Source organism: Anas acuta, chromosome 4 (genome assembly GCF_963932015.1).
Source record: "Anas acuta chromosome 4, bAnaAcu1.1, whole genome shotgun sequence".
Classification (NCBI taxonomy): domain Eukaryota; kingdom Metazoa; phylum Chordata; class Aves; order Anseriformes; family Anatidae; genus Anas; species Anas acuta.
The window spans coordinates 69,827,756-69,854,798 of record NC_088982.1 but is presented as its reverse complement, the minus strand read 5'-3'; the positions used below and the strand labels follow the sequence as shown (position 1 = coordinate 69,854,798).

At 40.2% G+C, this 27,043-nt stretch overlaps 2 protein-coding genes across 4 annotated transcripts in view; one reads left to right on the top strand and one right to left on the bottom strand.

The window, feature by feature from the left end:
• NFKB1 (nuclear factor kappa B subunit 1) overlaps positions 1 to 4,894 on the bottom strand; it is a 56,040-nt gene extending 51,146 nt beyond the window's left edge. The window contains exon 1 of the mRNA XM_068681832.1: positions 4,636 to 4,894. The gene's annotated coding sequence lies outside the window, so the exon portion shown is untranslated. The remainder of the gene's footprint in view (positions 1 to 4,635) is intronic.
• A 120-nt stretch (positions 4,895 to 5,014) lies between these two features.
• Positions 5,015 to 27,043, top strand: part of SLC39A8 (solute carrier family 39 member 8) — a 63,725-nt gene continuing 41,696 nt past the window's right edge. The window contains exons 1-5 of one of the 3 annotated variants that reach the window (XM_068681843.1): positions 6,760 to 6,902; positions 9,013 to 9,190; positions 16,781 to 16,957; positions 18,040 to 18,129; positions 21,033 to 21,135. In XM_068681843.1, the coding sequence (XP_068537944.1) occupies positions 21,133 to 21,135 (3 nt within the window). In that variant the 5' untranslated portion in view covers positions 6,760 to 6,902; positions 9,013 to 9,190; positions 16,781 to 16,957; positions 18,040 to 18,129; positions 21,033 to 21,132. Of the gene's footprint in view, positions 5,331 to 6,759; positions 6,903 to 9,012; positions 9,191 to 16,780; positions 16,958 to 18,039; positions 18,130 to 21,032; positions 21,136 to 27,043 lie in introns of those variants that run through there. The other 2 variants (XM_068681845.1, XM_068681844.1) reach the window with 2 other exon arrangements.

The following is a 27,043-nucleotide window of genomic DNA, read 5'->3' as shown; positions in this document are numbered from 1 at the left end:
GGGTGGGCAGGCTGTTCTGAGGGAACTGTTCTCAGTGTAAAAATCATCAATGTTCATCAATTTCTGCCAAAGCAGCACTTGTAAGCTGTATTGCTTATTTCCCTTCAGCTAATATACAGAGGTATAAGCCAGGAATACACATTTCAGTATAAGCTGTCAGTAGTGAGAAAAGGTTTGTGCAGAGGCTTTTTGCTTTGTTGTTAATCACAGACACTGCTTTCCTCTGCGGATTTATCTGTAGACTGTTGCAGCAACATTACCTAACACAAAAGGACACTACAGGACCTGTGGTTTTTTTCCTCTAGCCCACATTGCCTCCTCTTGTTATTAATTAGGTCTGCTTATTATTTCCTGTTCCTTATTATTTCCTGGGTGGGACCTGGGAGTTGCGTGCATTTTCTCAATTAAAAACTTAATTTTTAAAAATATTTTCAAAGATGTATTATTGGGCAACAGGATAAAAACTGCCAAATGCTTAGGAGATGAAAATGAGCACAGGAATTACGATTTCAAATGAGTGTGATGCTTCGAATCAGAAAATTTTGGTGTAGAATTACTGTAGGAAATCCAGAGTGAGAATTATTGACCCAGATGACCCTATATTTAAAGAAAAAAGGATAGTGTGAGGAACTGTATTTGGCAAATACTAACTGGTCTATGTGAATGGCTCTTTTATTAAGTATCTTTATGACTTTTTTTTCTTTTTTTCCAGAAGTATTTTAATCATTTACTTTAGTAGCAAACTAACATGACAAGAGGAAACGATGATACCCTAAACACAAACTGTTTTTTTAGGACAGTGTTAGAATAACATTAGAATGTTTTTATTAAAACATATTCAAAGCAATTTAAACCAAAGGAATAAACAGTATTCAAATACAGCAGAGTTTGTTTGTCACATATGTATAATGCTAAGTATATGTAAAACCAGTGAGGTTCGACACAAAACAACTCTACCTACACCGTATTTCAGCCACACAGGGCGGTAAAGTTACTTGAACTAACCTAAAAATCATGTTAAAATGCTGTTACTGTTTGCTACAGATTAAAAAGAACCACTGAATGTTCTTTAGAAATAGCTCTAGTGCATACAAAACTGTTCACCTAAGTCAAGTTCTAACTTCAAGAGCACATACGCACCCACTTCATAAGCCTGAAGTGCAATGAATCATCAGTATTGAAGGGCAAACCTTTTCCTTTCTGGGGAGAGCAGAGCAGTGTTTCTCAGAAGCTAGGTAACCAGTACAGCCAGGATCTCAGAGGTCTGGTTCACAGAAGGTTTGCAGCATCACCAGATATTTTCATATGGGTTCTGGCGTCTTACTGAAGACACAGTCCCACATTTAAAGACCAACAGCTGCAAAAGAGGGCTCAGAAAATAGCACGGGCTGTTACCACTGCAATTACCAAAGCAAGTTAAGGAGTTCTCAGCATCCCTTTGGTTACAAACAGGCCCTGAAAACGCACCATGGCAGAAATGGTCCATGAACTAAGCGACACAGCAGGCAGAACCACTGAGGTAAAACCGAGGGCAGCACCACTGCAGTTATGCCTGAGAGCCCTGCCTTGGAAAGGTCCCAATTCTGCTTTCCTTTTGGCTCGAATCTCCAGCTGCGAAGTGGTCACTAAGGCTTATCAGGTTTGTGTTTTACAACAAAACAGAACTCCTCCAGCCCTCATTTTCTACAGTAGGCTATAATGTAACAACAACAACAACAAAAACCAAATGACTAAACTAAGGATACTTGAAGAAGCCTGCTCACTTTGTTATTTGTGCTAAAATTTGTCCATAAGTGTGCAAGCACAGATAAATACAATTTTCAAAGCAAAGAACCCAAAAACACGAACACACACACACACACACACACCACCCCCAGACCTCCTTCATCTGCAATACCAGTACAGATTGCTTTAAGGACTGAACGAAAGACACAAGTATTTTAGCTTAGCTAGTTCTGCGTTTTAAATGAAGGGAAAAAAAAAAGTTAAAAAAAAAAGTCTGGCACTGCTTTTCAAAAGAACATGAAAGTTGAAAGGGGAAAAAACGCTAGTAGTAGCAACAGTAACTTCCTCCCCACACATGGTCTGTCAGCTCCACCTAAATCCTACACAAAGGATTTTACCTTGAGACCAGAATCATTTGAAACATCTTTCAAGGCCTTACTTCTAAAATTGTCAACAGTGCTCCGGCAGAGTATCTGCTTAGATGAATTCACTGCCGACGATCCACTGGATTATTTCTACACTCAAAATTCGATGCAAACTTAGTGCCTGGCTGACCTAAGGGCACAATTAATGACAGCTGTAATGATGATGTTATCAATGCAGAACTTTATAAAAGATTCACAGTTTGTTTACTGGACATCAAATCACAACTTCCACTTGTAAAAACCCTGTGCCAGCCAGAAGTGACCAAGACCTGAATTTCTTTTTCACCATTTAACCTGAAATTTTCTCTCGTCTTTGCTTTATAACAGCTGTATTATTTTGTGTCTGAGAGCCAACAAAAACCTACCAATACATTGAAAAAAAAAAATACTTAAACCAACTTTAGGCTTTCCTTTTGTTGCTTAAATAAATGAATTTCCTAAATTGAGACGTATTTGTCTGACAAAAGAGTTGGCAAACATTTACAGCACCAAAAGGTAGGAAGATTTTAGGGGGTTTTGAAGAGATCCATGAAAACACAAAACAATTAACCAGAACCTCTGAAAACTGCAGAAAGTTCTGAACAACAGCTGCACCAGAAAGCCTACTCTAAGTTCATAAATATATACGTCTATTGTTTTCCCACTCTATCTTCACAGCTTCAATGCAACATTTACCTTGCATGCAACTAGTAAGGGGGACTTTAGCTTTCCAGTCAGCAGAGAGAATCCCTGACAGTTAAGACTCATGAGCCTGCAGGCTTGATTCCTCTCCTTCCAGTGTCACCAGTGATGACAAGAAGGTACCAGGAACCCCCAGCTGCACTTATTTTTGGACCCTGCATGTATTCCTGAGACAGTGGCATGGGAAGCTTTTAGGAAAAGGCAGTGATGAAGAAGAGAAACTTATTTTTTCATTAAAATCCCCCCAAACATCTATTAATTAGCCAAGTTAAATCAGTGACATTTATTTGTAGGTGCCCACTACTCAAATCACCTAATGCCACCTTAACAAGGAAGTACATTTACAATTATCATTAAAAATGTATTTTAAAAGTGAAATACGTAGCAACATTGGGAACAATTGCTATTTTTCAATAAGCGAGGCAGAAAATTTTATAACATGCATAAAAATGAAGTACTGCTCTCTGCTTTCCCTCCGTCTCGCCCTCTCCCAAGATTACCTTTTTTCCTCTCCCAGCACACTTTTTCAGCAAACTTTCTGATTCCAGAATACAAACTGCAAAAACATCACGAAGGCACTGACTGAACGAAGCGTCTGCAGTTACGCAGTTTATCTGCTACAACATCTTTTTTTTTAAAAGACACCCACCGTGACATGAAATGAAACAAAGCCATTCAGTTTTACAACCTTAACTCTATTCAAAGCGCTCTCATTACTCGCAAGAGGAAACAATTTCATTTTAATGACTGCACTGTTGATTGACATATCTTTCTTGGAAAAAAAAAGGGACAGAGGGTGGGAGAAAGAAAGAGGATTTTCCTCTTTCTGTTTCAAATAATTTAACCTGAAATGCTGGCAGGTCTGGCACGTATCTCGGCACTGAGATTCCTTGAAAACTCTACAGCAACCTCTTGAAAACGCTCCGTGGCAGCTCCTGACAGCAGCACTTCAGCAGGTGTGTCGGTCCAATTAGCCAGCCACAAGAGTTTACAGAACAGAGGGCCTGCCTCTGGATCGCTACAGGCTTCTTTTTCCTCTTTCATTTTCTCAATTAACGCTGTAGTCATTTCTGTAGATTACAAAACACTGCAGACAGGATGACGTCTCTGAATGACGTCTGGGCTAATGCTTTCCTCGAATGGGCAGCTAGGCTCTCTTTTGAAATAATGGGAGACTTTGACTACAATATTATTGCAGAAGCTTCCCAGTACGCGGCCCGTGGACTCAACGTGAATAAAAATGAAGATGCTGTTAAGACCTCGTATCTTCGACCTCGTATTTTCAAGCTCTTTGAGCTTGACAGCGGTGGCGTAGCACCTTAAATGCCACACAGCATGGGGCGGTGAGGGAGTTAACCCTCTAAATACTCAGTTTCTCTCTGAAAAGAGGACTTCTGACGCACGAAACTAAACACGCCAAAAACGACAGGCTTCTTAAAGTCTTAAAATCGATATTTCTTTCAAAACGTTGTCTTTTAGCAGAGACTTGGCGCATTTTGAGGCAGGAAGGCGAAGCGCAGCGCCAAGTTACGAGGCTCTCCAGCCTCCGAAGCGAAGGCTCAGGGACAACTCCTGCTTTATTCGCGTGTAACTCCCCAGCAGCGCCTCAGATAATGGCCAAGCAACAAATAGCCCATCTCCCGGGGTATAAAACTTCGCTTCAGGTGAAGCCAAGCCAGCCGAGAGCCAGCACCGGCCGCTCCGCCGAGCGGGCTTGGGGCTCGGCGCCACCCTCCCCCCTCAGCCCTCCTGAGGCGGCCAAAGCTCCTCGGAGCCCCCCCCACACCTCACACCAACCGCTTACCGAGCTGCCGCCTTCCCGATCCGGCGCAGGCACGGCGAGGGCCGGCGCCCAGGGCAGGAACTCCGCCGCAGGAAGCGGGAGGTGCCTCCGGCCCCCGCCTTCCCCTTTCGCCCCGGGGCGGCGGCGGCGAAGGGAAAAGGGTCCCTCAGCGCCTCGCCATGGAGCCTCCCCCCCTTTCCTTCACCGCTGCTTCCCTTCCCCGGACTTTCCCCTCGCCCCAGCGGCGAGGGCAGCCGAGCGGCCGCAGCCTCCCCGCCCCTGCCCGCCGGGCTTCCTGGCTGGAAATTCCCGCTGACGCTCACGGGGAGGGAGGAGCGGGGCGGCCGTTGGGCGGGAGCGGCCGTTGCTGAGGCTGAGGCTGAGGGGCGGCCGTTGGGGGTGCTGCGCACCCGCCACCTGCCCGCAGGAGGGAGCGGCGAGCGTAGCCTGCGGTTTATCTTTATTTTATTTTATTTATTTATTTATTTATTTATTTTGGGTAGGGATTCCTGTCGTTTTCTGGCGGAGCTGGCGTCCTCGCCGGTTAAAGTCCGTGAAATAGCAGCCGCAGACGCATCTCGCGGCCAAGCACCGCGTTTAGCCGCTCACGGATGTTATGCGAAATAATCCGAAACGCCCTTTCACCGAGTCTTAAGCCTCCCCTTTGCTAAGGGTGAAGAGCACCTCAGATCAACAGCCAGCGTCGCTCACCTGAGGTAAGTTAGTGCAAAAATTCATCCCCACACCAGTGGGGGGCTCCTGTTGTGGCAGGACCACATAAGATAAGACCTCACCAAGATATTTACCTCAGAATTCAACAAAAAACATCATAAGTGATGAGAAAAGTTAACAAACAAAACCAAAAAACCTACATACGTACAAGAAAAGCAACATTATAAATAAGAAGATGCAACTATTTCTTGTGTTGAAACAAGGGACTTCCATCCAGAATAAAAAAGGAGTCAAAAGAAACAAAGTGAAATCGTAAGAAACCCATTGACTGAGTTGCAAAGAAAAATCATTTTATTATTATTATTAAAACCAGAGAGTTATTACATGCTTATCTTTAACGCCATATAATTTAGTCACGTCACAAATGGAGACCATGCTGTTGAACACCTCATGTCTGTCCACACATGAGCTGATTTCACCTGTGGCAAAGGAGTAAATTCAGATGTCAATGCTGTGCACTATATCTCTGGGTAGGAATAGAGATGTGCTTGTTTGAAATTAATACTGAGGCTACAGAAAGCAGCTTAGAAATACACAGGATTTTCTCTGCCTCTGAATAAGAGAACTGAAATCTCATACAGGTTATACGCACATACATATGCAGAGACCCATTTCCTGTATTTGTCACTCTGTGATGTAGGTCTAAAGATGCATTTGCCCATTCCCTTCCAAGTCCAGGTTTTCATGACTTAGCACTTCTGAATGAAGTGTTTTTCCTTTTTAAATACAGTACTTCCTGTACTCTCAAGACCTAACATTAATCAGTTCTGTGGAAACAAGTACATTGAAGTAAGCAAAGCAAGTGAGAAGAGAACTGGGCACCAAAGCTTTATGAGAAGGAAGTCTAGATGGATTTAAAACATGAGAAGCATTTCAAAATAAGGTTAGTTTAAAAGAAAAGATGCCATGTCACAGCTAGTCACAGGCATGCTCACAGAACAAGACCTGTATGAACAAGTACCAGGAAGTCAGACAAGGTGGAAAAGCTCCAAAACCTAAACAGACTTACTTGGTAGATTAATTTTAAAAGGTCACATTATCAAGTACACAGGCTCAGGTTTCCCTGTGAGATCTGAATCAGCTTCCCCAAACATCTAGGTTCTTAAAGAAAAGCCCTTTTAAAATTATATTTAAAGAATAACTTTGTCTTTCTTATAACTCAATGTCATAACAGAAATGTTACTGCTATTGAAACTCACAATAGGGTCAGGACTGTAAGTCTCCAGAACACTCTAAATATATAAGTTGTTTTAAAGCACATGATTTTCACCTGAAAAGCTAAGTAAGCAATTAGCTTTCTAATCCTGGTTCCCTAGGGAAACTAAACAGAAAATACAGACTCAGGTGTGAGCAATTTGCTATGGTAGACAATGTGACCACTTTCCTGGAGAACACAGGGCTGCACCTGGAAAAGATCAGCTCACAGATGAAGAGCAGGTGGTTAAAGCTTAACCTAAAGGAGGTAACGTTTCTGTTCCTGAGCTGAGGGAAATGTTAAAAACCATTGCTAGCTACAACATGGTACAATCTCTGGAAAGTGGGGAAGTGAATCAGAGGTAAGGCTTTCTAATTATATAGTCACCTAGACTATCTCACTTAACGAGATTGTATGTATTTAAGTTTATTGATATGGTTAAGAAAAAAAAAAAAGGAACATCTTGGAGTTGTGTCTGGTCTTATGTTACTACACTTCCTCTGTGAGTATGTATTCTTTTACAAGGTCTGGTGTCTTTGGCCTTGGATATTTTTTAATACTCTAATTAATACTGTTTCTTCTCAGGAACAAAGCATTATCTCTGAAAAGGAGTCTTTTTGTTTTTTCTTTCTCTAGGGTTATCTGAAAACAGATATGCACCCAATAGTAGCAGAGGCTTTAAAGTAATTGTTCTTCATTTTAATTGGTATGCCCAAAATAGAAAAAGAAGTCAAAGTTTCCTGCTGTATTTGCTCTGTTTCTGAGGTACTTATTGGAAATGAGGCAGGATTTTTTGTTCTTTTTGACCTTATATTTGCGGTCCTGAAACAGGAAGAGATGAGGGAAAATCTAAAATAGCTGCTGAGAGATGCTTCCTTTTAAAATACTTAGCTGTCTGTCTTTATTGGCCTGTTAGGCCATGTTATCGAAATCCTTTCCTGGTTAATCTGCTTCTTATTTTTGACCGAGAAGTTCTAACTTTAAAGCTCATTTGCCTTGGATAGTAGCCAGTGATTGTCCAGCACATGCTCCTGTCCTCAGAGAAAGTTATCAGGATTTAGTTAATGTTTGCTGTGAGCTGTGCCGTTATCTTCTGTAATTTGAATCCACAAGGAACATAAAAGGATAATGCATTTAATAATTGTGTGTGTGTATATATATATTTGTATTTTTAAAATGGTGTTATCGTTCTAAGACAAAATATATGCTGAGATCTAAGCAAGTAGGCAATAGAAATAGTATAAAAATATCTAAATAGCCAAGGTACATATGCAAAGCCAACTGATTTGAAGTACAGCAAGAGCAGTGTGTGGAGTTAAGCGATGCTGCTAAACCTGCACGTGGCAGCATCCACAGAAATACTTAATGTTATCTGTACTACTTGTTCTGGTGGATGATGATCTGGCTTCAGTTCATCATGTATTTCATCAGAGCTTAGATGGGCACGAGCAATACCCTGCAGAATTCAAAACAGCATGGTGTCTCCTGCAGTTACACAAGCCATGTCCCAAATATACTTTTTGCTTTATTCTTGCACAGCTGTGACTCAGATTTGGGGTCTCATATCGCCTCCTAAGTGCTTAAGATCTGTAGCTGTGCTAAGACTGATGTTCCAGTGTGGTTTGGCTTAAAAGTGTTAGAACTGTAGGAGGAGAAAATTTCAGTAGTGAAAAGCAGGACGGAGGATTTACAGAATCACAGAATCATTTAGGTTGGAAGAGACCTCCAAGATCACCTAGCCCAACCTACAATTTAGCAGATCTGAATATGAGAACCATGAGGCTGTAGACATGGCTGATGAGGAACATAATTAAAAGAGAAAGGGGGACTTCAGGAGAGAGCTACAGGTAAAAAAAGAAAAGGAAGATTTAAAAAGTACAGCAGTAATTATGAAACCTTGAATAGTGTGTTACTAAGCATTTACTTATAAGCACTAATCTGAATAGAAGTGAGAATGAACCTGTATTCCTATGTGAAAGCTAACTTTTGTGCATGAGATACAGATAGAGGTAAATAACTTCACAGGTTAGCTTGGTCTTACACTCAGTAATGGGAAGAAGATTGTTAAACTTCTAGCTGCTCAGGATGACAGTTTTCATCTTCTATATTTTCTCTTCCAAGATTAGTAGTTTTCTTGGATTAGTAGCTGATAGGCACAGCTATTTTTTCATCTTCCATGAAGTAAGCCTGCTAATTTGCTTAGCAAATTAATTTAGTTATAAACACATTAGGTGTTATGGTTACAATCTTAGTTCTGACATCTTCTGCTTTGTTTTAATGTACATCTGTTTAGTACTTCATCTACTGTTGTTATACGGCTAGATCGCTTATCACCACTTACCTCCTCTGCTCAGTTCTTTCTGTGTCTTTCTGTGATTTTTACCTACATCATTTCCAGAATGGTTGGCCTAGCTGCTTGTTGGTATGGCTAAGTAACACTGGGCCTCCTTCCTTCCTTCTCTCCTATGCAGCCTAATTGCAAGGAGCATTTCACAGCAAACCTCTCAGTTACTCTGAAAATGGTGTCTTGTACGTTCTGTGTGGGCTCTGCAGCAAGGTAACAGCTCTCAACGGGGAGCTACACAGAGCACTCTGAAAAATTGCCAGTGGGCTGGATTGCCTGGGCCCTGAAGCTGCTTCCTGCAAAAGGTAAGGGCTGCTCTGAAAGCATTGCCTGGGCTGATGATAATTATTTGTCCAGGTCAGAGGCTGAGCTGCGTAAGAGTGGTGTACAGCAGTATTTATGTACGTGTATTCTCAGAACATAAATGGTTGTTTATAGAAATTATTTACAGTGCTATGCCATGGTGTAATAACGTAAAGGACACTTGTTATCAGAGCCTACAGCAAGGAGAGTTATAGTTAAGAGCTATGATTTCTGGTAATGGATTTAATAATCTACCAGTCTGTTCTTCAGAATCCAGACCTAGTACACATTGTGGTTAATCTGCTCTTTTATCACTTAGTTATCTTGGCCAGCCCCTGAAAGCAGAAAGATTTAATTTTTTTTGGCCATTTAATTTCAGTGACAGCATGTTCTTACCAGTCCAATGAACTCGCTCCCATCTCTTCCCACCTACCCTCCCCATGTTATGAATAATACTGTTCTATGCTCAGTACTTCCTATGTGAGTGGGTCTGGTTTCTCTTCATAGTCTTTTGCGTATTGAATGATACACACTACTAACCTTTATGTGATTATACCTATCAGAAAACTGTTCGGGGGCCCTACTGTCTTTCCAAGAAGTGTAGGTTCTTCCCATTACGTGACTGCAGCTTTGGAACCTCAGCAATGTCTCATGCAACTAGCTAATGCAAATGAGAACAGCTATTTGGTTCTTCTTGCCTTTGTCACTTTTTGTTACTAGTTACTCTCATTGAATATATGTTGAGTTAGATTTATGAGGTCTTTTTAGGTTGGGTGTACTGAACAGGACTGATTTTAACTGTAGAGATAGTAGAACTTAAGTAACTTGACTTTTTATTACTGCTATCCTATGCTGTAGTAGTTCTTTAAGGCCCCACTAGAGGAAAGACGTTCCAGACAGCTAAGGTCTATACAAATACATAGGGAAGAGATTTCCTTTGCCACAGAGCTTTCTCCGTCTAAATATATAACAGAAAACAGATTATGGAAGCACAAAATGGCCCCTTTGGTGCTATTTGAGCTTGTGAAGCAATTTGCTCAAATCTTCCGCTCAACTGTTGGTAGAAGTAAGTTCTGATTTCCTGAACTGTTCTGGTTGCAGACTTCAAGCCTCTACCGTAATTGGTGATATTTGTAAAATTCCAATCTTAGAGGCTCTGGATATGTGGAAAGCTTTCCCTCTACTTTTAATGAAAACTGAAGTGTTTTTTTTTTTTTTAAATATCAGTATTCAAAAGATGTCTTTTTAAAACTCGTGTGATTTACTTTAGGCAAATTCTGTGGTGTTAGCAGACCTTGCAGTTTGGTGATGTTGAGGGGGTTAAAAACAGTGAGTGGTGAGCCAAGACAAGTCACTAGTGTAATGGATCAGGCATCTTAAAAATGCAAGATTATAAAAGAATATTTGGAGGGTAGTAGGAAAAGCAAGCTGTCTCATGGATTTGGTTCCATAAAAGCTCCTTTTCTCAGCCTTTGCTCCAGAGCCATGAGGGCTAGAAAGCTTTTTTTAAGAATGTATCCTGTATGTAAAAGAGCAACATCCAAAACAGTACCAGCGCTATCTGCATTTGTGATGAGATGCAACAAGCTGATGAAAAGCAAGAGGATGTGCTGTAACAAGAAAAGGAGTGCTGTGATAGAGCAGGGTTTGGGGAAAAGAGGGGAACCTCAGTCTGTTTTCTACTCTGCACAAGAAAAGCAATGAGTGGTAGTAGTGGAGGAAGCAGAGTGTTCTCCATATTGTAGTTTCTTTCTTAGTTCCTTTCTTGATTTCCTGATTGGAAGCTGAAACCAAAGGGGTCTGAGAGATTATAGGACAGAGTCTTTTATTCTTTCTCTCTTACGCTTTTTAAGAGCATGATGCAGAGGACTCTAAGCTATAAATAAACATCCCAGAAACAAAGCCAGAAGTGAGGTGACCACGTAATTGTGTTGCTGTTTCCAGGCACGTTGGCTTGGACACTGTTGTGCTTGCATAGCCTGCCCTGCTCTTAAGGCTAAGGAACCCCACGCAGTGCTAGGGCACTGGTGCGAATGCTTGTACAGGCTCAGGGTCTCAGCACTGTGCACTTAGAGATCAGGTCTCCATGTGAGTTTTCTGACCTGAGGGTAGGGAAATAGAATTGCAAAGTCTCCAAATGCATCTATTTACCTAGACGTCCAAATAAGAATATGAGACTACTGTTTAAGCCCTTGGGTGTATTTACAGCAACTCTTACCAACTTTTAGCGCTGTGTTGCCAACAATTGGCTGCACCCAAAGACACTCCCTTAGATAGCATAGTGAAAACTTAGTTCTGCTTGCATTCACATCAAGGGCAAACTCTTGTTGACCTACCTGGGTGTAGGACTGGCAGCTGAGGAAGGATCTCTGCTTTCCCTACAGGTTTGGAAAACATCCTAACAGTGGGCCCATGTGGCTGCAAATAGTAAGTCTGCACAGCATTTTCAAAACTGCTCAAATGTTTCTTGAAGCAAGGCTTAGCTTTGCAAGCTGTACATAGGTCTGCAAGAAGGTAAAATGGGAGTCATGATTTCATGAATGCTTCTGGGGAGGTCCAGCTGAGCCTTCTGGAATCTGACTGTGGTCTAGCCAGGTTAGAAAAATGTTCTCCTTGTGACAAAGATGCTGTTCTTATAAGGATATAGAACAGAAGTCGGGAGAAATGTTGATCAAAGATATGAATGTTAGATTCTCTGTGCCTCAGATTGTTTCTAATTCTTCCCACAGTTTTTATCTCAAGAGACGAATATGCCCACACTATAACTTAAGATCAATCTGTCCAATACTTGGACAATTTCTATGGCCCTGCATCCTATGCCTTGCTTCATCCCATAACACTAGTAGGAGGGGGTCGTGCAACTAGAAGACTCACTTGCTATTTGACACAGCAGGTCCTCCAGGACCTGCCCAACTAGAAATGTCGGTACACACTGGTATAGTACTTTTTTTTTTTTCCCCAGATATTTGCCCTCATTGACTTCTGTTGCAGATATGAGTACTTTCAGCACTTCTGCAATCAGGCTTCAGTGTCCAAGTAAGGCAACTAGAAAATGAGGAACACAGACTACCTCTGAAAAGTTTGGTTTAAGTGATGTGACCAGAATCACAGAACAACTCTGGCACAGCAGAGGAGGCATAACAGCTTATTTGGGCAGAATTAAGGAGAAGATCCTCTCTCTTCCAGAGTTACTTGCTTTGTTTGCTATAATCCTCCCAGCTAATGCTGGAAAAGTCATGGGAGCCCTATGGAATGCAGTCTCTTGAATGTGCAGTTCTTCTCCAGACCATCCCTGTCCTAACAATTCAGATGCCATAGAGTGGCAACTTCCATACAAAACAAAGGAATTCTGGTGAAGTTATGAGCTGAAAATAATCACTTATTGATAAGAAGTGCTCATCAATAGGCTGTTAATACTAGCAATATAATCAGCCCCCTTCATAATATAAAAATGAACTTATTGTTAGAGCAAAAGGCTCAGAATCTGGGTTTTATATGTAGATTTCCAGTATAACTTAGAAACTCTGATCTTTGAAGCCAAAGACTGGAGAAAGAGTCAGAAAAGCTAAAATAAAGGCAATAGCTGGCGACCAATTCCTGTTTAGTAGCACATGTAACCTTTATTCTTTCCTGCTTTGCAAACAAACAAGCAATGTGTCAAGCAAACAACTCTCCAAACTGTGGTTTTGATAGACATAGACGCAAAAACACTTAATCTTATTTTGATCCTCCAATAACATGCAGTAAGTAGTATGTCTTTTCTTTTTTTCTGGTTGTATTAATTACTGCAACTTGTATGAAGATGAAAACTGAATAGCTGCCACAGGTCAGTCTCCTGATCTACCAATAGTTTAATTAAGCTGGGGCTTTAAAACCTTGGAAGAGCATTGAATAAACTTGAAACTGGAAAAGGTGAGATTTGATCAAATTACATACAACTCATCTTCTACATCTTCTCAATGTTTTATGTGACAAAGTAGCATCATTAGCCGAAAAATGCTCTCGCTAAAACTAGAGCTAGTGATTCCCTCTCTAAAAAATGCTCTGCTGTGAGCTGTACAAGCTGAAACAGAAATGCTGAGCAGGAAGGTAACCTGCAAAGTAGATTACTGCACTATAAAACTGATGCCTTTTATCACTGTGACCTACATTTTAAAAAAAGGAATCCACCTCTACTAACTTTCATCCAATATGACCTCAAACTGTCAGGCACCGCTGCATCTCAGATGCTTATTAGTTCTTGATGTGAAGAAATCTTATACTCAACTTTTTTTAAGAGAAAAATACTTCAAAAGTCATTGATCTTTACCCCCCCCCCCCCCCCCCGCATAAACGTATAACTCCTTACTTGTGACAAAAATGACAAAATACTGTAAATGTGAAGTCATGAAATGTTCAGGTAGTGCCACAAATGAGGACATTATCATCTCAAGCTACCAGGAACCTTGTGATTTTTCTGAGGACTGCAGCAGAGTTTCTCACTCAGACTGTGATTCATGTTTGTACCAGAACAGGTCAGAGATTTCAGCGGAGAAGCCTGATCACATGAAGTGCATGTCCAAACCTGTTACAGTTCTTTACCCAGGGGCCAAAACCAACCACGAGTCTTTCTTTTCCTTCACGTTACCCCTTAGCAGAAAAACAGCTATTTAGATTTATTATGTTTGTTATTAAGTTGTCTTAATAGCTATGCAAAGTGCCCTTTTTCCATGCATATATCAAAGCCATATCATGGAAAAAACACAATCTGCCTCCTTTTAACTCCTGTGTGTGCTTCAGTGCCAAGACTGCTGTAAGGGCCTCCTCTGGACTCTGTTTAGAATGTGTGCAATCAACAGAATACGTTGCCAAATCCTTGCTGGTCATTTCTATTAAGGGAAGCTCCCACTGGTTTTGATTGCTAAATCTTTTCCATTTTGGCTTGCGTGGAAATGCTTGAAAGAGGCATTACAGAACAAACACAATGGATATAAAATATGTAAGATGGTGTATTTCTGATCTAAATAAAGGAAATCACCCCAAAATTAATCCTGCCCTCAAATCCATAAAGAAAATAGTTGTATTGTTTTCAACATCTAGCTTAAAAAGGAGTATGACTACTTGAACAGTTTCCAAAATTTCCAGATTTGGTAATGTTCACAAGTCAGACTTCTGTTAGTCAAGTACTTCTCCTGAACTATGAACAGCAGCTCTGGAATCTCCAGACTTGCTAAAATATATCTTAAAAAAAAAAAATAATAATAATAAAAAAAGAGGGCAGTGTGTCAGACTTCCTTCATTAATCTAAACTTGTTTAATGAGGACCAGAGAGGAAATTCTGAGTAAATGGAGTCAATATTTCAGCGTCTGTCTTGGCCACATAAGAGAAGAGACAAACTTAAGAGAGAACAAACAGAAAAAGCCCCAGTGGATTTCCATCTAATCCATCCCATTAAACGCTAACCTGCACAGACAACTGGGTACTGTGTGCTGCTTGCCACAGTGTGAAGGGTTTCCACAACAAAACCAGATGCCAAAGAATTGTAGTGCACCAGAAGGTCACAGAGCTAAGGAAATGACTTAAAATAACAGCTTTCTAAACATTCTATAGGTTACCACAGAGAAGAAACTATGTGTTTGAGGGTACCAGTAAAAGCACGTTGGCACTGCAGTCACCTGATGAAGATCCCATCACCTGATAGGAGGCTAATTAAGATGTCATATGATGGCCTGAAGAGCCCCACCAGGAGCTCAAAGTTTAGTTTCTCTAGAGCTGCCATAGTTCTTGGTTATTGCATATGGAATTTTGAGATACTTACCAAAAGGGTGAGTTTAAGTGCTTTTAAGATGCCATTTTTTTCCCACTTTTCCTGAGCTCTACAGAGTAAAAGTGTGGAATGATGAGAAATCTTTCAGAAAACCTTTCTATTTTTGAAGAACTCATGTACTTTGTGATCCTGTGGCAAGGAATCTGTTTCAGCTTCCTGAGGGATTTAGGGCTTAGTTCTGCAGAGAAAATGTTAAGTTGTGAGCCTGTCTCCTGGAAGAGATGGTCTGTACCCTCTGAGTGTTTTCAGGCTATGCCTTAACAAGATTCACCAGAATTGGCAGAACTGTGGCACTGTTGATGAGCACTGTAAGCTTGTGATCAAGGAAAGCCCCAGCATGAAAAACAAGTAGAAGGAATGAACTAGCAGGAGTTGAGCTGCAGAATGTTATAGATGCTCTGCTTGCCAAGGCAAATGGATAACTGGGTGAAGGCGGGGGCTCTTGTTTCCAGCTGTGTGGAGGGGCTTTTGAGAAGTGCTAGAGAGGAACTGACTCTTTGGTGCAATGGGTAAGAGTGACACAGGGAGGTTCTGCAGACAAGTTTAGGCTGTGACATAGAAAACCAGAAAGCAGAACCCCCAAACATCACTTTCCGAAATGTGCTTAATGTTACGTGAAGTGTCCGCCAGATTTGGAGAGTTAGCTTCAAAATCCAGCTGAGAAAATGACGTATGGAGGAAGAGTTGAAAATCACTGGGATGTGGGCACACAAAATGTGAGAGGTTCCATAGCAAGGTGCACGCCATGCCTAGGGATTTTGGTCCTCCAGTTACTTCAAATGAAGACCTGCCTACAGAAACCAATATGCCAGAGGCTGAAAGATTTTGATCTTTCCTTTGCTATGGGGTCAGGATGCCTTAGGGTGTGATCCATCATGCACAGATTGGGCTGTAGCCAGAGGTGTACCACTGGATTTCCTTCGTAAATTTATAGAGACACTCTTATGCTCTAACTTTGAGGAGGTGAAGGACACTGAGTTGTTTTTCTATAGCTCTTCCAGGGAAGTTCACCTCTTCCAATAGATCTGAAATGAATATTTATCATCAAACTAAAACAATACAGGTAAAGAGACCTAAAATTATTTTAACAGTTTTTACCACTTACAGAACCTGAAATGTAGCGGGTTATATTGAGATCTGCAATCCCATGATCGGATTCACTCTTTAATCGTCTAAGTCAAAGAGTGGGCAATAATTAATTTAGATGAAATTGGTGCTGAGGGTAAACAGTCAGGGATTTTTTCTTTACTGAAGCCTGCCTAGTTTGGGGCCAGATTTCCAGGTCTCAGAGCTAGCTTCAGTGCTGAATGCTGTAGTGGGTTCATTACAGTGTGATGCAAACCATTTCACTTTTGGCAGTACAAATACAGATCAAGTCCAGCACTACTGACTTGACTGTAGTTTTCTTTGTGTTAACTTTGATGCTTTGTTTTTCCCTTTTGTCTTAATACAAAATTTGTTTTAACAGCAGTAATCTCCTTAAAGCCATGCTCTCAAGGTTGTTTTGTTGTTAAGGACTGGATCTAATGTCTCCTTAAAGGACATCAATGCTAAGGCTAACTGATACTTGAAAAACAAACATAAGACCACCAACAACAGACAGGACTCTAGTGTGTAGGTAGAGGGAAGCCTTGGCTGCTGAAGTATTAGGGCTACAAGTGGCTGAGAGGCTGCAACTTTCAACTTTGTTGTGCCTTGACAGTGTTCTCTGGCAGGTAAGGACCAACTCAAAAGGTGATCATGAAGCTGCATTTATAATCTTAATTTTGTTTGGTTTTATTGTAGGTATAAATAACATTAAAAAAAGCCATGGGCACATCAACAACATGCCTCCAGCCTCAATGTTACTAAGTTTCAGTGAACAAGATACAGGAATACATGTACAGCAAGGAAAATAGGACAAGATACCGCTGCTCATCTGGCAAACAGGGACTTGGAGGGGTGAATAAAAGATACTATCATGTAAGTAAAGATAGTCATGGAGTATTTTGGGGAGGGTATGGGTGTTGGTACATAAAGATATACTACCTACATGAACACTGATGTAGTGTTGCTGAGTCTGATACCATAGACATAATATTCTTTGTATAACTGCATGCACAAAAATATATAACTTGTGATGTTTGGGTTACACCTTAACTGTACCAGGCTCGTTAAGGAGCTTAGGAAGAATTTGATTTTAGTTTGGTCTTACTAGCTCCAATCCTGTGGCAGACAGGCCAAATTTGTTTAACTCAGCAGAGAATCAGTTCTATTTCTATCCAGATTTTACTACTAATCTGGATTTCTCAGTTTTCACACTGAACATTGAATCACAATCCATAAAACTGAATCTCATGGTTCTAAGTGATTTTTTTTTAAATGCCTACTTCAGCTTTTGCCACTTGTCCAGTGCTTATCAAACACAAGAGAATGATATATTTTTGAAGGAAATCATATGGTATTGCTTCTAGATATCAAAATATGCCCAGGTGGCCATAAATTCTGTTCTAAAAAAAATACAGTGCATCTCCCTTCCCTGAGAAAGATGACTTAGCACACCCCAAAGAGAATTAACTCTACTTTCTTAGACCCAAAGCATGATAAAATTCCAGGGGGTTATAAAAAAAACAAACAAACAAACCACCAACCCTTTGGAAACAAGAACATTTTACATCTTATTATTCTGACAACCAGAGAGAGAAGGCTGCTTTTTTGTCTTCATTCTGACTGTACTCCCACAACCGAATTTCACGAAACAGGCAAAATAAATAACTGTAGAACTGCTGCCACCTACAGTCTGGCTGTAAAAATGTCAGCTTTGGGAAGAATACAGAAGTAGTAGTAATAACAGGGTGTTAGTCACCCACCCAGAATGATATAATATAATGTAAATAATTTAAGGTACAGTTAGGATTCACATAAGGATCCTGAAGTGCCTTTCTGAAGGATACTTTAATCATCACCTGTTTGCCTAGCTTGCATTACAAGAGTTGATTTTTCTTGCAAATGCTAACAATTCACACCCTAAAATCTCCTCACTTTCTTTTACCTACGTTATGCAGTGAACCATTTTTAGAGACATCAGATGTAAGGATGAATAATGTTACTACTGGTACCCCAGAAGAGAATGCTGTTGCACCAGCTAAGCTGAGGTGAGGCATGCCTTGGGAAGCAGGAGTGTTCCAAAAGACTTGGTTTCAGAGAGATTGTATTCACTCTGTAGTAGCTCTCTGTTCTCCCTGACACTAGGGAAGCTAAAAGTTGAAGCAAGAGGTGAACCAGAAGAGGAGTCGCAATAGATCATGCAGATAAAAACTACGTAGAGTGAGAATTCAAAGCTGTAGTCTTTGGGAAGTTCCTTATTGCTGCCAGTAAAGAACATTTTTTTCTTTTCCCTCTGGCTAATGTTTTTTTTCTGGCGGACATCTTCCAGTATTTGGAGGATTTAGTCTTAAGAAGGCAGGAAACAGCATGTCTTTTGGGAAACTGTCATCCAACTTAAGGGAGAAGAAAATTTTGAAAACAACTCAGATCAGTTGCAAGGATGTATTTTCCTCCTTCCTCCCCTCTTTAACCAGCCAATGTGGTGACGATGTGTTCAAGTGGCTGTATTTGTATTGTATATCTCTTCTGAAAGTAACACAGGCACTTAGCTTTTTTCAAAGCCTCTTTATAAAACGTGTATTTAACATGTTTTTTTCACAACCTATTTTTTTAAGCTTTAGACTACAGTAACAGTATGTTTAACTCCACTTGATGGCGATGTAAATATAGACAGTTTTATTCTGTTAACTATATTAACTCTTGCTTTAGCTGTTTTAAAAGCTTGTCAGACTGTAGCCACCTTTTCAGGTATTTATAAGTATTCAATCAAATTTGACTCAGGTGGTCCTAAATGGTCAAGGAGGCTTAAATTTTTCACTGGCTTTTGAAAATGATCACTTGCATGCCTATATATATATATATTTTTTTTTTTTCAAAATGAAGACCTTTCACATAATCAGAGCATGCAAACTAGAAATTGAAGGTAAGCCAATAGGACGATGTATACAGTCTCCTGGCGGCTGCTGCTATTGCCATCATCTAGGAACAGATGCTGCAGGCTTGTGACTGACTGTAAGTGGAGGAAATTCAAGCTGTGAGGAAGTCTGGCATTGATGGGTGAGATATCCATTGCACTGAAGTGTCTTATTTTGGCTCTGGTTTTAATAATAAGTTATATGCTCAGAGCAGGTAATATTAGTTGGGAATTTAGGATCCTTCAGGACTGGATATTCAACCCCCATCCTATCTCCTCTTCTGGTGATGAAATAATTGTTGAGGTTACTCATACAAACACAAGGGTGATTCCTGCTACAGAAGTACTTGGACAGCATGGAGTACAGTTCCTAACTGTGACTGTGTGTGATGCAAAGTATGGAGGCCAAGGCTGATAAAAGGGCTTAGATGGGTAATTTCTATGGGAGTTTAATGAATGCTAGACACCTGCATTTCATTGCAGATTTGTCCTTTAATGTGTTTGTGTCCATTTACTTTGTCTGAAATAAGGATGATATTTCTCTCCCATGCTAGCAGTTTTGCCTTTTATTTTTTTAAGTTCTTCATTAAAGCCTGTTTTTCACCAATACTTGGAGTGACCAGTAGTATCCTAGTCTAACTGGACAGTAAGATAATTCACAATAATCTGTAGGGGTAGTGATAATCACCACCCCCCAGCCACAGAAGAGCGTAAAGATAAGAGCTTTCTCTTCTATGCTTGAAACGTATTTATTTCACTGACAGGGAGTGGAGGAGAAACTAGACTAACACGCCTTTCCCAGGAAACACAGGGCTCCCATTACAAACCTGTTGTTGCTTCTGGTGGCGGTCTTAAGTGTCTAAGATCACTGTGTCTATCAAATGGTAAATAATTTGTGGGAAACACACAGGGAATGTTTTTAAATTCATGTGACTCAAACTCAAAGGCAAATAATTTTGGAGTTTGGATTTTAGTGTTTCATATAGTGAATAAGTCATGACAATTTTACTGCATCAGTTCTATTCAAAAAATAGATAATAATAATCATGGCCAGGTGTCTTACCCTTATTTCAAAACTTCTATTTTTTTTTTCCTGATTAAAAAGTAAAAAGTTAGAGGGAATAGGCCCTGCAGAAAGCTTAAATCTCAGTTAAGTATAATTTGTGAATTTAAGGCATGTTCTTTCTATCCCTTCTATGATATCAGAAGGATGTGCTACAGGGAAAGAAAAAAAACAAACAACAACTCTGTATTCAAATATAGTGTCCAGGAAGGAAAAAGCAAAGGTAGACAAAACATCCAAAAGAGAAGATTTTTCAAATATTGTACCTACTTAACCAAGCAACGAGTGAGGAAAAGTACAGTAGTTACCTTGTATCCACTTGGTGAAACTCTTCAAATATTTCAGTAACCATGTAATGAGGATTTAGGGAAATGCATACAGTTGATGTGAAACTGCTTACATCAACTGTAGCATTCTTCAACATTTAGCTTTGGTAATTAGGCAGGCAAGCTACAGGTTTACCAATATTAAAATTACTGATTTTTAAGTATGATTTTTTTTCCTTCTGATTGGGGAAATTTACCATAAGATACTGTAAGAAAGTTCTTCATCTGGCCACTCAAGCCATAGCTCAGTAGCAACTTCACAGATTCTTTACTTCTCTCCAGGTAATGTTTTAATTTTAAAAATGAAGGCTTCAGAGACTCAACTGGAAATTGAAACTTTATTCCATGACCACCAGTTAGCATGTGTGAGACAGTAGCAGGCTGCTGTACCAGCTCATAGAGCTTATTTTTTCCTCAAATGTATAAGGAAAAAGGCATGCGCAGAGCCTTCAAGTTCTACAGCTACTGAGTAAAAACCATTGAGTCATTCTCCTGTTTGTCTGGTCTACACAGATTACATGGTTTTGAGGAATTAGTGTCCTTGTACATATCGATCCTCTTACTAGCATCTCTGATCTTAGCTGTTTTTTCTGAAGGCTACTGAAAGCAAGCTAAGAAAATCAACTGCTTCTTTTTGTTTGAATTCAGAACTTGGATTTGCTACAAACCTGTGAACGAGAGACAGTACACGAGGAGCTTTGCTGAGCTGAGTTCTGAACCTGACCTGCTGTAGCTGTTCCTTGGGAATATGGTATGTGGCTCCACCTCTGAACCCCTTGAGAAGGCAGGAAGGGATACATGTTTCAGGTAGCACTATAAAACACTTGGAAATTGTGCCTGCTACAGTTCCCTGTTACTGACACAGCAAACATTTCATGCTCAGACTCAATTCTGTCTAATTTTAATCTATTATAATAGGTTACAGACTAGTAACCTTTTACAGAACAGAAGTCTACACATTAATCCCCTCTACAGACCTACATAAGTTTTACTCCTTCAATTCCTTCAAGTGTTATATATCATCATAGCTTCACCATGATTAGACACAGATTGAGATCAACTGGAAAAGTGGTCAAGAATCGTGTCTCTGTGGTAGTTTTGATGCTGTCAATTGGTCTAATGCATGCTCCTCAATGAACGGTTCATGTAAAAAAAATGGCTACAATTCTCAAACTAGTGCAGGGCTGCAGGCTGACATTGAGGGGTTCTTGGATTTTTATCACAATCAGTTTTAGGAGGTGAACAGACAGGATGAATAGCAGAAAGCAAGTATTGTAAGTGGGGTTATAGAAACTCCAGAAACATCAAAGTGAATGTTAATGGATATAGGAAGCTTCTGGAAGGGACTTTCCTTTTGTGTAGGAGGCTCATGCTATCCCATAGGTTTTTGTTTGTGAGAAACTTTCCTGAATGTTCAGAAAACACATAGTAGAGAAACTGAGTCTTCTAAGCTGGGGAGGGTTATTTAAAAAAAAAAGAAAAAAAGAGAGAATCTGAGCATTACCTAACTAAAGGGCTGCAAGTGCTCTTATTCCTTAGGATTATATCTCTGATGTACAAAAACTGACAAATTGTAAGAGTTCCTATGGTGCCGTAGGTTGATGCAGGACTTGATGGAAGTTGGAGTTTGAAACAATGCAAAAAAGTGAAACTGGTGCTGTTTTATTTTCACAGGCTGTCTGTAAACTGCAGTAGTTCAGGTCATTGCTTTATGAGCAGCTTGGCTCTCTACATTGTAGGCTGTTTGGGGGCAAGATCAAGAGAATCCTGGGGTAGGGTACAGCTGTGCTTTTCTCATCATGCCTTCATATCAGTCAGAGCCCTCTGCACCCCCTCAGGACTGCTGCTGGTCTTTCCAAGTGTTACGAGAAACTAGGCTCAGTACAGGATGACTTAGGCTGTTGTGTGCAAAAATCTGGGGACTTCTGTGTGTTTGTCCTGTATTTATTCTGCGAGTGTAGCTACCATCCATGATTCAGATGTGATTTTTGGGATATGGACTGGCCTTGCTCTGTCCACCTTCTAGTTTAATGGGGTCCTACTCTGGGGTTTTCATATTAATATTAGAGTCTCATACAACACTATCCTGAAGTAAGACAAATCCAGTGACAAAGCTGAAAAAAAGTAGAATACTTATCATTAGTGATGTTGAAAATGGGGCATTTATTTTAGCGAATAGCTGAATTATTGTGGTGTGGCCACATGTTGGTCAGTGCTCTCTATGTTGATAAAAAGCCACATTTAATATCACTGCACTTACAGCTAGGCTGTGACATCAATTATCCTTGCATTTCAAGCCTGGTGTAGCTTGTGTTGAAAGTGTAACTATGAAATAGAGATGTTAAGAGCAACAGGACCCTTAGAAACACTACCTTGCTATCTTTATCTAACCTAATTATTTTCAGCAAACTTCTTCCATGATGACATGAATGTTTTATAGGAAGTTGGTGTCAGGGAAATGAATGTTATTGTTTTAATGCAAATCTAATTCGTCTGTGGGACATCTTGCATGCTTAGCAAGTCCTTGTCCAAGGATGACTGCCTCAGCTCTTTACCGACTCTAACTTTTGGGCATAATGCAGAGAAACTGTTACTGCTGCTTAAGTTAGAATGCTCCCTGATGCAAAGCTGCCAATCCAGCACTATAATTGAGCTTTGATTTGAACAAAACATGATGGAAATGGCAATAAAACTGTAGGCTACTGGTATAAAGATGGTTAGTCTGAGTGCAGGTGTCAGAGGTAGTCAGAGGTGGTGCCAGCAGGGGGCAGTTAGCCAAGGCAACAGGCACCCCTTCTGCCTCCTCTTGGCTTTGCAAAAAATATTTACTGAGCATTATGAATGTCCAAATCCTGTTTTACATGCTGCAAATTATTGTGCCAATGTGTTATGTAGTTATTTGGCTGCATACAGCCCTGCTAGTTGCATATTAATCACTGTATTGGTTATTGGGTTTGCAAAATGAATTAGTAAGAACAAACAGTTGGCAGTGCTGAAGTGCATGTGCTTGTACTATCCTTTGCAGTCCATGGTACCATACAGAATTATTGAATTTCTTATAGTTGATGGGAGGAATAAAGTGATGCTTGTTGCCATGAGATGATAGGAGGGTAAAGCACTTGAAATCAGTGAAATGGTGGTAAAACAAAGGTAAGGTAAGAGTTCTCTAAGCAGAAAAAGTAATTATCTGAAATATTTCCCAAATTCTGAATATATCTGAAAATATCTGAAATTTTTCTTCTGAGTAATTTCCTTACCTCCAGAAAGTATCTGGAAGTGTTTTTTTTTTTTTCTCCTGAAGATTAAGAACCCCAACTCAGTAAACCATTTGAGGATATGCTAGGTGCTCTGAAGAACAGAGATGGCATAAACCTGAGTGGTCTGACACCTGTCACGTCTCAGGACGCATGCTACCACTGATATTAATCCATATCAGTGGTTTTAAAATATTAGTTGTAATTTAAAGGATAATCAACACTTTTGATACTAAATTTTCAGAATAAGACTTAGGTGAAACTTTCTCTTCAGTATCTATTCGAGTATCTCAAATATATTCTGAACTGCAGAAGTGACCATCAAAGTGAAAAGTTTTTTGCGTGCAATGTGACCTAATTAAAGAATCAAAATTAGTACCTACATGGGGAACGTGTTCTGCAGCTGTCTCAGCTTGTTTTAAAAAATAGGAAGCTTGAAGACTTTTTCTATTTGCTAACATGGGACTGGCTTAGCTGAAGTGAAGACCTTCAGTGCTTTAAGATATAATAATTTCTTTAAAACTATTTTGTGAAAAAAAAACTATTTCACTTGCAGAAAAAAAAAAGATTAGTTGGATTCAGTTACATTGGCCTTTCTATGAAGCAGAAAGTAACAATACCCCTGTGTGTGTGTGTGTGTGTGTATATATATATGTATATATAAAAGACTAAAGCTATGTTATCTCTTGGAATTCTGGCAGAAATTCCTAGAGGGGTAAAACAGGTGTGATGAATAAACAGTAAGAGAAATATCATTGCTGATAGCAAAGACATTTTCAAAGTATATGGGATAGACTTGGATTTGCTCCAAATTCCATCTGTAAACATCTGTGAAACTTCACAAATTTCTAAATTGAAGTTTGCTTGTGTCAAAACTCTTATAGTCTGGTCTTCAGTAGATCTTACAAAATGCCTGCTTCGCTGTGCTGAAATGCAAACACTTCCTAATAATCTTATAAGTTAACTGTTAGCATTTCTGCGGTGCTTATATTGTGCATCCACTTATGATCATTATTTTAAGTTCAAGGTAATCAAGGTAGTCGTGCAACTTGGCAAACAACAGAGACGTTTCCTTGCCAAGAAATGTTTCCCCAGTTCATAGATTAGAAAACCTTTGATTATACGTCCTGTTGAAGGCCACTATTATACAAGGTGACTACTTCAATCATTGAGCGGTCTGATGTTTGATCAGGTCAGAGAGTTGTTGAGGAGGAAGCTTTTTTTCTGACGTCTTCCTTAGCAAATCATTAGTCTCACTAACATGAGTAGATTAGTGCTACGTGCCCCTTTTCAGGCATTTGGGAAGCCAAATGGAATAAAGAGATATGGGTCATTTAAATATTTATACAGGTAAGAATATTATGATGTAGTAACACACAGCTATTTCCTCGTGACTTCTTGTATCTCCTATTTTATCAGGTTGTGAGGGTTCTTTGGTTTTGAGGGTCATATCTTAAAAACATTAGTGTTTGTTGTTTGGCAAACAAGCATCAAAAAATATTTATGGATTTTCGATCTGCACTGTCTGATTACTAGCTAACAGTATTTCCTACCTAGGAACATGTAAAGTGTTAGTCTGTTTCCTCATGGAAACACTGCCGTTCAGTATTCAAGTTGTTAGAGGAGCTAGCTGTGGGCTTCACAGGACATTAAGTGCTTTCATCACTGAGAAGTCTGTTCTTCTCCAAAACTAGAGTAGGTAGATTTGTCTGTTCTGAAATTGTGAAGAGGTAAAAGGTTGCTTTAAGGTACCTTCCAACCCAGAGCATCCTATGAAAAGGTTTGAGGGCGAGTGTTGGTGGTAGCAGAGCAAAAGATAAACAGTTTGTGACCTCTCCCTTCTGCTACTGCTTCAGTGCTGCTGCTTTCTAGGTTTGTTGGGCACATATGTCTCTCAGGGTAAGGGCAATATGGAGCTGGCAAGCTGTCTGGCTGTTTATAGGCTGGAGAAAATCAGAAATTGGAATCCAGTATCTCAGTACAGGGCAGTGGATTTATTAGGACAAGCTAAGGCTCAGTCCTTGAACTGGGGAGATGCAACAGGAAGAGAAGCTAGATCTTTAAACTGACTGGGAAAGGAGAATCTCCTAACTTATGTACTGAAATTCTCTGGAAGGCTTCTTACAAGTAACAGCAGCTGTTCTGTTGACTGCATGTATGAGCCGGTGTATTCTGTCTGTTCCTTTAAGTCATTCTTGGTGTCTAGCAGTTGATCTGATCATTTTGGGTTTTAAGTAGCCATTCTATAGTTCAGTACAATGCTGTTTACAATGTCTATATGTGAAAGCAGGGAAAACAGGAAGGCTGTATTGTGTTTGCAAATAAGTCCGTTGTGACCTTGTGGTATAAAAGCAAAGAGCACAACGTGACCTGACCATTCGTGGTAGGAAGACAGTGGTGAGATACACAGTTTCTGGTCCTCTCTCTCACTGTCAATGGAGAGACGAAGAAAGATCTGAAGATGAACTTGAACATTCAGTGTCTGCTGCTTGCTTTTCCATGTTTTTGTAGTTGGTTGTCTGCTTTGCCTACAACACAAAATGCAGAAAAGTACTGTTTCCCAGAGCTGCTGGATGTGATGTGCATATCTAGCATTATCATCACTTGCAAAAAAAAACTGGAAACACCACCACCTTGTAACGGTACCTCTCTGAAGCTAAGTTTTCCACCAAGGTTTAGTTTGAGTGCAGTTGTAGTGACAGCGTGGCTGGTGAAAGCTTATGTAGTAACTGCTGAATACTTGCTTAAGCCAGCAAAGCAGTATACCACAGTAGGTATCTCTACTTGAAAATCCAGAAGCAAAATGTCAGGTTCATTTGCCTTAACCCGGTAGGAATGCTTTCTAAACCTAGGCATCCATAGAATTAATCTGGAAGTTATGTTTATGCAAGCTGTAAAATATTTCCCAATGATGATGAGGCTTAATCACATCACAGGTGAGGCAGTCATGGCTCAGAGCCCACATGCACAAGTCCTGGCATACCTTTACTGGTTTCTGCAACTAGCAGAACAGCTTGAGGACACCTCAGAAGCTGTTGACTTCTTCTTGAGTCTTCTTGGGATGTCAATTTGGTCCCAGCACCCACAGTGTTAGAGCTGGGGAACTGAAGCAACAGCAGAGGAGAAGGAGGTAGCGCGAAGCAGAAGAGACAGCAGAAGCACTGTTTTGGTTGGTAAAGAATGTAGAAGAATCAGAAAGGGAAAGGAGGTGGGCTGAAGGATAGGGTGCTGGGGAACAGGACAAGAGGAAGCACAGAACACTGCCAAATTTATTGAGTAAATCTTCACAACAAAGCCAAAATGCATGTTTTGTAGTGTTTGAAATATTTTTCTGCTCCCTGAGAGTTGCTGTGTTTGTGCAGAGAGAAGGCCATACAAGGGATCCCCAAGTTCTCAGTTGTCCAA